At 40.5% G+C, this 9,587-nt stretch overlaps 3 protein-coding genes across 3 annotated transcripts in view; 2 read left to right on the top strand and 1 right to left on the bottom strand.

Moving 5' to 3' along the window:
- Positions 1 to 722: 722 nt before the first annotated feature.
- Positions 723 to 4,316, top strand: SARC_01669 (hypothetical protein). The gene is made up of 3 exons (XM_014304619.1): positions 723 to 2,917; positions 3,413 to 3,550; positions 3,812 to 4,316. Exons 1-3 carry the CDS (start codon positions 855 to 857, stop codon positions 4,032 to 4,034), a joined length of 2,424 nt encoding a protein of 807 aa, XP_014160094.1. The 5' UTR covers positions 723 to 854; the 3' UTR covers positions 4,035 to 4,316.
- A 497-nt stretch (positions 4,317 to 4,813) lies between these two features.
- SARC_01668 (SUMO-conjugating enzyme UBC9) lies at positions 4,814 to 7,809 on the bottom strand. Its single transcript, XM_014304618.1, has 6 exons — positions 7,703 to 7,809; positions 6,628 to 6,711; positions 6,351 to 6,423; positions 5,370 to 5,479; positions 5,186 to 5,265; positions 4,814 to 5,015 (listed from the first exon to the last, which is right to left on the bottom strand). The coding sequence occupies exons 1-6, from the start codon at positions 7,766 to 7,768 to the stop codon at positions 4,952 to 4,954; spliced, it is 477 nt and encodes a 158-aa protein (XP_014160093.1). The 5' UTR covers positions 7,769 to 7,809; the 3' UTR covers positions 4,814 to 4,951.
- Positions 7,810 to 8,406: 597 nt separating this feature from the next.
- The window catches only part of SARC_01667 (hypothetical protein), a gene marked incomplete at its 3' end in the record, with an annotated part of 6,767 nt that continues 5,586 nt past the window's right edge, over positions 8,407 to 9,587 (top strand). Inside the window, exons 1-2 of the mRNA XM_014304617.1 lie at positions 8,407 to 9,098; positions 9,422 to 9,503. Coding sequence (XP_014160092.1) covers positions 8,520 to 9,098; positions 9,422 to 9,503 — 661 coding nt within the window. The 5' untranslated portion in view covers positions 8,407 to 8,519. The remainder of the gene's footprint in view (positions 9,099 to 9,421; positions 9,504 to 9,587) is intronic.

The following is a 9,587-nucleotide window of genomic DNA, read 5'->3' as shown; positions in this document are numbered from 1 at the left end:
ATATATATACCATATATATATAATGATTATATGTATATATGTACATGCATACATGTATATGGATATATGTATACAGGTATACACATGTATGTATATATGTATAGACGTAATCGTATGAAAGAATGTGTTATATATATGGGTATGTACTTATGAACAAATACATCTAAGCTAAATAATTTAGATCTGGGTATTTTTTTCTGGGATCTCAGTATACAAAAGAACAAGGACATACTCACCCCGATCCCGACGAAATCATCACTAGCAACCAGCCAAAATCTATTATATATCTTGAGCCGAGGCATTATGATCCAACAAGACTCTTATTTATTTGAAGGCAGGTGTTCACATTGGAATCAGCTTGGACGCCTGATATATCTCCAACACGCTGATGCCCCTTTTCCGTTGGGCACTAAACTGTGCAATGTTATAGCTGTCACAATACACTCAGCACATACTAATAGCAGTCTATTGTATTTAGACGCAAGACGTGCTATAAAAGGAAATAAATGCTATTAGTTGATACCAATCCCGGCTAACGGCTATTTTAACTTTTTAATAGAATCAGAAAAAAACATTCGGTGGGACATAGGGTTAAAGGGTTAGGGCCCTTAGGGGGGTCTTGGGGACTGGGGAGAACATCCATATTAACCTCCCATAAAAAAGCGGATTTTAGGAGGCTCTCACTATAGAGTATGATGAATCTCAGACCCCAAAAAGCCTACTATTGCTCACACAATACGAATATATTTAGATATAATATTATAAGCGGTATACATATAAGCGGTATACATGTGCAAGGACAAGTACGCAGCATGTGAGCTCATAAACTCACTATTCATGTACATATCTACGGAATGGTGTCAAATGTGGGCTCTTTCACAGCCAATTCGGCATCCGGACATGGCGGCAATGATTTCCAGGTACCCCCTCGCGCTATAGACGACGGCTATACGTATCTGGATCCACTTAGCCCCACTACGCTTCCCCCGTCACGCAGTACTCCTGCTAGCCTGTCCACCTCGGGCAGACATGAAAGCACTGAAGCCCCAATAGCACGCGCACAGTCACAAACGCACACACATACATATAGTGCACAGTCGCATACACACACTTACAACTCACAATCGCACACACACACACACAGTAGCGGCGCAATCACACACAGTGGTCGTCAGAGCTCACGGCCGTTACCGCAGACGCCCGGTTCAAGCGTAAACTCATCCAACGCAAGGACTAGTGCGGATCTCAAGCACAACAAGTCTTTGCCTAGTATTCAATACTCCAGCGCCAATGGCGTGTCTACCAAGAATTTCAGGGGTTATAGAGCATTCAGTCCTGTTCCCCTTCCCGTTCGCCAGGCGTCTATGCATGGCACAACAGTGCCTGGAGATGACGACACCTACACCACATTCGTAAGCCCCGAAAGTCTGAGTGCTAGCGTGGGGCGCATGAATTTGCACGGCGGTCGCGCAACGGACTCTGGGGACGACCAACTCAGTTATCGCGAATATTTTAGTCTAGCACGGCAGCCTATAGATGCACAGAATAATACCAACAATCAGCATAACAGTACCAAAGCTACATCCAAACCTAAACCAAAAATACCATCACCAGACATGGTCAACTCGGTGTACACAACCCTGGACGGGGTTGAGCACGCGAGTGTAGCGCCGCCGTCAACAAGCCTCGCCAGGCTATCACAAGTATCTGGTGCGTCTCAGACCAGTGTGAGCAGTAGTAGTAATAGTATTACCACACCTATCTCCAGAGTATCCGCACAGGCCATGCGTAGTCCTCCGCCTGTTAACGTGCGACCAACGTTACCAAGAGCCACAAGTGTTCCCGGCAATAACACACACACACAGCCAGCCAGTGAAACGTCGTCGTTCAAACCCAGGGCTGCGCCTCGCCCAGGAGTCACGGAGAGAATCAGCCCCAGCCTTAGCATACCCGAGCATGCTAGTATTAATACGCTGCCAAAACCTACAAGCACATCAAACACGTCCACCCAAGTACACACAGAGGAGGAGGCAACACCGCCTGCACGACCACCTAAGAGGCGAGACTCGACAAGTGGTAGAATCAATACTTCGCGACCAGAGTACGACAATGTACCGGCAATCCGCGGAGCTCCTGTACGGCACTCAGTGCAGCATAATACCAACTCAATATCGCATGAGAGTGAAAGTGGGTACTTGGGTGGACTACACACCGAAAGACTACATTATAGTACTAATTCGATATCGAATACCAGTGAAAGGGGGTACTGTGGTGGACCACATACCGACGATTCAGCAACTGCTTCCGGAGATTTTAGGCGATCATCCAATGGATACTATGAAATCGATGATGAAGTTATAAGCGACATAGAACGCCACTTACACAACGAGCAGCAACCGCATGACAGACGAATTTCACTGAGCAGTCAGTCAGTTTATTCACAAGACAATGTAGGGTATGATCACCCTCAAAATACCGGTGGAGCTGGGAGGTATAGTAGGTCGAGCAGTCAGTCATTTTTTTCACAGGAAAATGTAGGGTATGATCACCCTCAAAACACCGGTGGAGCTGGGAGGTATAGTAGGTCGAGCAGCCAGTCAATTTGTTCACCGGACAATGTAGGATATGACTTTCCTCAAAATACCGGTGGAACTGGGACATATAGTACTGCTGAATTTTTCGGAGATCACAGCCAGACACCCTCAGGCGTGTACGACCTACCGCAATCTGTAACAGACAATACGATGTATGCTACACCTGTTATGCCCGACGAATTTGTGCCGAGAAACGAACGATCCACATCAAGCCTGATCTCTGACCAGGGCAGCGTTCAGAGTGGAAGTGCAAGACGAGATATGGGATCCCGAACTGCGAGTGCTGTGAGTCTCGCGTCGAAGGGAAGCGTGGAGGAGTCTACGTAAGTATTATGAGATGTGAGTTTGTGTATTGGTATCTAGTTCTTATTTTTGGGTTAGAAATGCTCAGAGAGTGGATGAATTTAGGAATTCGCGGTGGATGATTCGCTTTGTCAAACGAACAACAGCGAAAGGTTAGCTTGTTCAATTCACGGTTTGGATCTAAGGAATTTTGCTCTTTTCATTCACGATTGTGATCAAAGATATCTAACTCTTTCCTGGTGACTATTTATCTGTATTGGTCGACTATTTATCTGTTGGTGTCACCAGCCTTGGCCGTGTGTCATGAATGCGTACTACAAATTGACTAGTCTATGCCTCGAATGAGTCGACGATTTCGTCTTCTCGTACCTTTTGCTCTGCCCTCTTCATTTTAAATCACTCTGTACCAGCGTTTGTATCAAAATTCGCATACTCTGGAAGGTCAAATATGCGGGTCAATTACAATGACAGTACACTCATCATACATAATCATATACAACCCCACGCCGGTGCAGATTCTTCTTGCCAATCCCTGTCAGCATGAATCACTCGGCGCGGAGAGAACATCTCAAAGCTGTTATGAATGGACAACCTCGCGGCTCGTGGTTGATACGTTTCAATTGCGAGAAGGGCCTTTACGTACTGTCTGTCAAGTATGTACAATGTCAATTAACAGCTATTCACAGTCGTTAAAATTTTATTGTAGTTACATCGTTGGTGCCATTCAATGAGTTGGGATGTTTCATCCTGCTGTATCTACATCTGCCGTCTATCTCCCCCAGAGCTTTGCTAAGATCATGCTATACATTATTCTATCGTTGTGAAACTTCAGTTTTTATCTCAGGAGCATCGCTAGATTATTTTATCCATGGGCTAGACCTCGTCATACTTATACTTTTGTTTCTCTTCTACAGGGATATCGCCAGGATACGTAATTTATGGATAGAAAATAGGAGGTGCCACTACCAATTATCCGGACGGTCGTTCAAAACACTGTATGATCTGGTGTCCCACTTTACGGAAAATCAAATAATTGACGATATTGGCTTTAGGCTGACGGAACCGATTAATGTACCGGAGATCATCTATAGAAGGCATCTACAGACGCGGGAAATCAACAACCCAAGATCAAAATAAAGTTGCACTGCAGCCATCACAAAATTGCGCCGAATATAACTGGCAAAGGGTGCATTTGCAAACAAACTCGATCTACTGGCGTCATATCTAGTTATTAATGTACCGGAGATCATCTACAGAAGGCATCTAACTTGTTGATCACACTTTGTACCGCTCTACAGACGCGGGAAATCAACAACCCAAAGATCAAAATAAAGTTGCACTGCAGCCATCACAAAATTCACGCCGAATATAACTGGCAAAGGGCGCATTTGCAAACAAACTCGATCTACTGGCGTCATATCTAGTTATTAATGTACCGGAGATCACCTATACAAGGACTAATTGCACTTTGTACCGCTCTATAGACGCGGGAAATCAACAACCCAAGATCAAAATAAAGTTGCACTGCAGCCATCACAAAATTACGCCGAATATAACTGGCAAAGGGCGCATTTGCAAACAAACTCGATCTACTGGCGTCATATCTAGTTATTGATGTACCGGAGATCATCTACAGAAGGCAACTATTTTGCTAATCACACTTTGTACCGCTATATAGACGAGTGAAATCAACAATCCTCAGATCAGAATAAAGTTGAACCCCAGCCAGCACAAAATTATGCCCTGTAACTGGCAAAGGGTGAATTTGCAAACAAACTCGATCTGCCTATGTTATCCTGCGGCTGTGTGTAAGGCCGCTTCAGTACCTGAATGACCAATTCGTACTTTGCAATTGTTGATTATCTAGTGATTCTTGATACTAAATTGTACTTTCGTTTTAGACTACAGAATAAATACAGTTGTTTGCTGAGCAATACAGAGAAATACAGGACGCCTCATATCGCATATTTATTTACTTCCCAGTAGTATTGCTATTGATATTTGCGATTGAACACACACTCTGTCCGGTGCGTACGTGATTTTATATGTACCCCTTATCTCATGACCATCTTTAAAGCCTGCGCCCTCACCCTTTTCTCGTAGTCTGCCTTGTCTTTCCTGTGGTAGCATTTTGTGGAGAATGAGAAACTATTCGCCTTCTACGGAATAAGCGCTTGAGGACGATAAATAATGTGCGTTCTAGACAGAAATTTCAAATCGGGCTGGCTACGATCACAAACACTTTAAAGAAATACTAATCGGGGATATCATCAGGAACGGCAACTTACAGAAAGCAATTATATGCGTCGGCTTGTGCGGGATCGCTGATATTCGGCTCATTGAGAAGATTCTGGATACCATTTAGGATCTGGTGGAAAGGAAAAGACGGTATAAGAGACAGCGGATTCACCAATACGCAGAGAAACGACCAAACTTTTAAAATCGGCTATCATCAAATGAGGCACCACTCACCTGCTTGAGATTAATAGCAGGTCGCCAGTCTTTTTCCGCATCAAGAATGCTCAGACACACTGTGCCAGACGGGTAGACATTGGGATGGAAAATCGGAGGGTCGAATTGGCCTGACGAGATCGGCAGATACATGTGTGTTAGTCGTACGCCATGTTTAACACAGGTGCTGCACCATTTTTAAAAACAACATGCATGTATATATACATATTTACATATATATATATATATATATATATTTATATGTATATATATATATATTAATATATATATGTATACTTATATATATATATATATATATATATGTATACATATATATATACATATATACATATAAATATATATATATATATATATATATGTACATGTGTGCGTGTATGTAGTTTTTTTTTTTGCGAAAATAGATGCAATACTTATGTACTGTAGGATTTTCAATATAAACATATACAAGTATATATATACAAATCAATCTTTTTGTATAACATAAATATGTACATACATATAAACTTCAGGACTCAATATAAACATATACGTATATACACACACACATATATATATATATATTTATATATAGATAGACAGAAAAATGTATACATCAAAGATATATACATACATATAAACTTCAGGACTCAATATAAACATATACGTATATACACACACATATATATATATATACAGAAAAATATATACATCATAGATATATACATATAAATATAACAATAAATACGAATTAAAGATGTACACATATACACACACACATATATATATATATACATATATATATATATACATATATATATATATATACATATATATATATATATATATATAATATAAATTTATAAATATACAAATATACAAATATATATATATATATGTGTGTGTGTGTTGGGCGTGATATAGCTATATATGCACTTCTGTAAAAAATGGACACTTTAAGTGCACATTCAAGGTATCCGCATGTATACGCTGCACGCTGCATACATTTTGGTGGTGCTGATGGGTAGTCTTCGGTGAATATAACATTAAGTTTGTATAATCCTCCTTCCCAAATGGTCTGAATATCGATGGCGGAAAAGTATGAATCATAATTAGTTCGTTTCATATAATAGCACCAGAATATAATTGTAAAACAATGCAATATTGACACGAAGAAGGAACGCACTGAAATGAGCGCGTAAGCTTTCACTGTCGTGAGCTGCAACTTGACGGATTCTCAGCAAACCCAAACCAAGTTGGTATTGCTTTAAACGTGACATACCCCTTTTTTTCCCGGAATCCCGCATTCCCACTTGAGTAGGTCTAATGTACCATCGGGGTGTTTTTTGGTCTTGGCGAAGAAGCCCTGGTGAACCATTGTAGTATGAGGATGGGAGTGAGATATTGATAGTAATAAAAAAACGCAGTTTCAAAGCAGTTTGCTATGTCGTCCATTACATTGGTAATCGATAGGCCTAAACCCAACTTCAGAAGCCCAAGCCAGATTTTTGACGCACGGAAACAATTTTACACGCCTAGCGATTGTTTTAAATATTGTAACTGTCGCAATAAGCGTAAAAAATGAACCTCCCATTGTGAAACTATATTTGCTATTATTCTGACATAGATTGAATTTCTTTCACCGGCTCACAAGGTGATAAAGCAATAGCTAAACCAAGGGAGACACAACGTTCCCTTAAGCACTCAAATGCGACCTGCTGTGTAGTCGGTAGCGACCGACCTGCTGCGTAGTCGGAAGCAATCAAACCTGTATCCCACAGGATTTATACACTTTTTTAATATCATATTTAGAAGTTTGTACGACTACCTCGTACAGAACTCCTCTACTGCTGTATTGAAGGTTTAAAGCATCAACAACATAGATGTACGAGGTGGAGTTCCGAAAAAATGAAGACAAATTATATGAGATCGTAGAATCTGCTAAGGTACAAATCGCATTCACTGATATACTCTTACAGCACACTGAATTTAAATTCACGTTATCGAGAGTTGGAAATCTGATTTTGCGGCCACTTTCTTTTGGATACTAACATCAAAGTATAGTCACGGATAGAAGTCGTTGGGTAAAAAGACTAAGCTATACATTGATAGATAATCTAGGGTATAAATAAGCATCTAATAAAGTCAGAGTGCAATAAAAATTCTCACGCAAACAGCATTAAATTCTAACACAGTCCTTCGCTCTTGTTAAAATTCACACAACCATCTGACAAATTGAACTGTTAAAGTGTGCCTATTCACAAGCTTATGGTGTGCTTATTCGCAAGCGTGCAAACGAACACAACTTGGATTTTTCGCAAGAACTCGTAGCGCGAGAATAGGTGTCTGTAACTTACAAAGGGATGGTCCTTGCGCCAAGCCTTCCTCTCCTCGGCAAGGCGTGACTGTGCAATTCCTGTCATGGAAACGGTTCAACCCGGAGCTGTGCTCAGCTCAACGTATGCAATTACAAGGTACACTATGCTGAGAGTATTATATTCATATTTATTCAGTGTCCTGCGCGTGGAGACAATTCTTGCGGGAACTGCCGCCCTTTAGGCTCAGGCTGCGGCTCAGCGGCTGTCATGAAAAGGGAAATATTTTTAGCGCGCAAAATGTTTAATTAATGCATATAATTGGTATAAGATCTAAAGACTAATTAATTTCGAGGGTATTAACAAATATATACATTACCCAATTGAATCATAGTAAAGAATATATAATCATTTATTGATTGACTAAACATTGTAAATATACCTACGATACGATATAAATAGGAATTTACTTAATAATAATGGAACTATATCTCAAATTCATCATATAATTGATTAAAATTTAGATCGTACTTCGTTATAAACCTTTTTATTTGATACAAATCAGCCTATTATTCTAATAATCAATAGTTTTCAAGATAAATGTATTTGAGGTGCCATATGCCAATCTGTCAATTGACACCAGCTGATATTACATTTTGGCGGTAGACTATAGGAACCCAATAAGCTTAGAATAACCTGTAAATATCAGAACTTATTAGAAGCTTCATTCATTTATGTATTTATATATTTAGTTTATTGTGAATATATCAATACTTCTTACACTCTAAAACGAGGCATACAGACCGGGTGCGAACATTTGAATACAGAAGGTGTACCGTTTGACGCTCGCTCAATACCAATGGATACAATGATAGAAGAATCAGGCCGCACTGACAATATGTTGTCAGGGACTGACGATGATAGTGCACATAGGCATAATTTCACTGAGGCCATTGAGGCACAAGACATAATTGAAAGTCTGGCGGCCATACAGCATTTATTGAGTGTGGTTGATTCAGACGTAGACGGAGAAGAATCCCCACTTTTGAAAAAGGGTATCCAGACAGAAGGAAGGGATGAAAAGTTAAACTCGCAAGTGCTCTTAAATGAAGCTAAAATGAAGACACGAAGGTTCATGACAATTATCGATGGTTACTTAGAGAGCAGTCATATGCTCGACGGTCGGTTGGAAAGTATCGCCACCTCACTCCTGCAGATAGTGCTACGATGTGGCAGTTGGCTTCACACTGCAAAATGTAGTGAGCCTTTACACAATAAGGACATCGCTCACATAAATGATAATAGTGACAATAAGGAGCAAAGATCGTTCAGCTTGAATGCAGGAAATATCCCAGGGAAACTCACAGGACAAAATACTGGAATCGTAACCAGAGTATTTCTCAATTATATATTTCAGTGCCTCAATGTGCTGATTAAGGTAAGTTGACTCGACACTCAAAACTCGATGAAAAAACCTGCCGTTTTCTGCCTGCCATATAATTTACTCGCAGATTGACCTCTTCTTTTTGTTCTCGTGATCTATGTCAAGGTAATATTTCTCGTACCCTTGTTCCTGTCATTTCAATCTTATTATACTTCAGTCTCAACATCAAGTTGGTATAATTTCATCTGGAGTGAATTGAACAACGCTGTACAACAAGAAGGGCAGGTTGATAAAATAGCGCCAGGCGTGGGGTTGTATTTTATACATATTTAACATTTGCTGAAGGTATTACTTTCTCCTATATTTGCTACACTCAGGTTCGGGGCTATAAGGTGGTAGTCAATTTCTTCACACACGATGTCGCAGACTTGCAAATTGCCATACGACTCCTGCGCGTTTGTGACGTGAAGTCGGGGAAGGATTGGGAGTCATGCTATGTACTACTCTTGTGGCTATCTCTGATAGCTTTAATCCCTTTCGATC

This window comes from Sphaeroforma arctica, assembly GCF_001186125.1.
Source record: "Sphaeroforma arctica JP610 unplaced genomic scaffold supercont1.68, whole genome shotgun sequence".
Lineage (NCBI taxonomy): Eukaryota > Ichthyosporea > Ichthyophonida > Sphaeroforma > Sphaeroforma arctica.
This window is presented reverse-complemented; position numbering and strand designations above follow the sequence as displayed.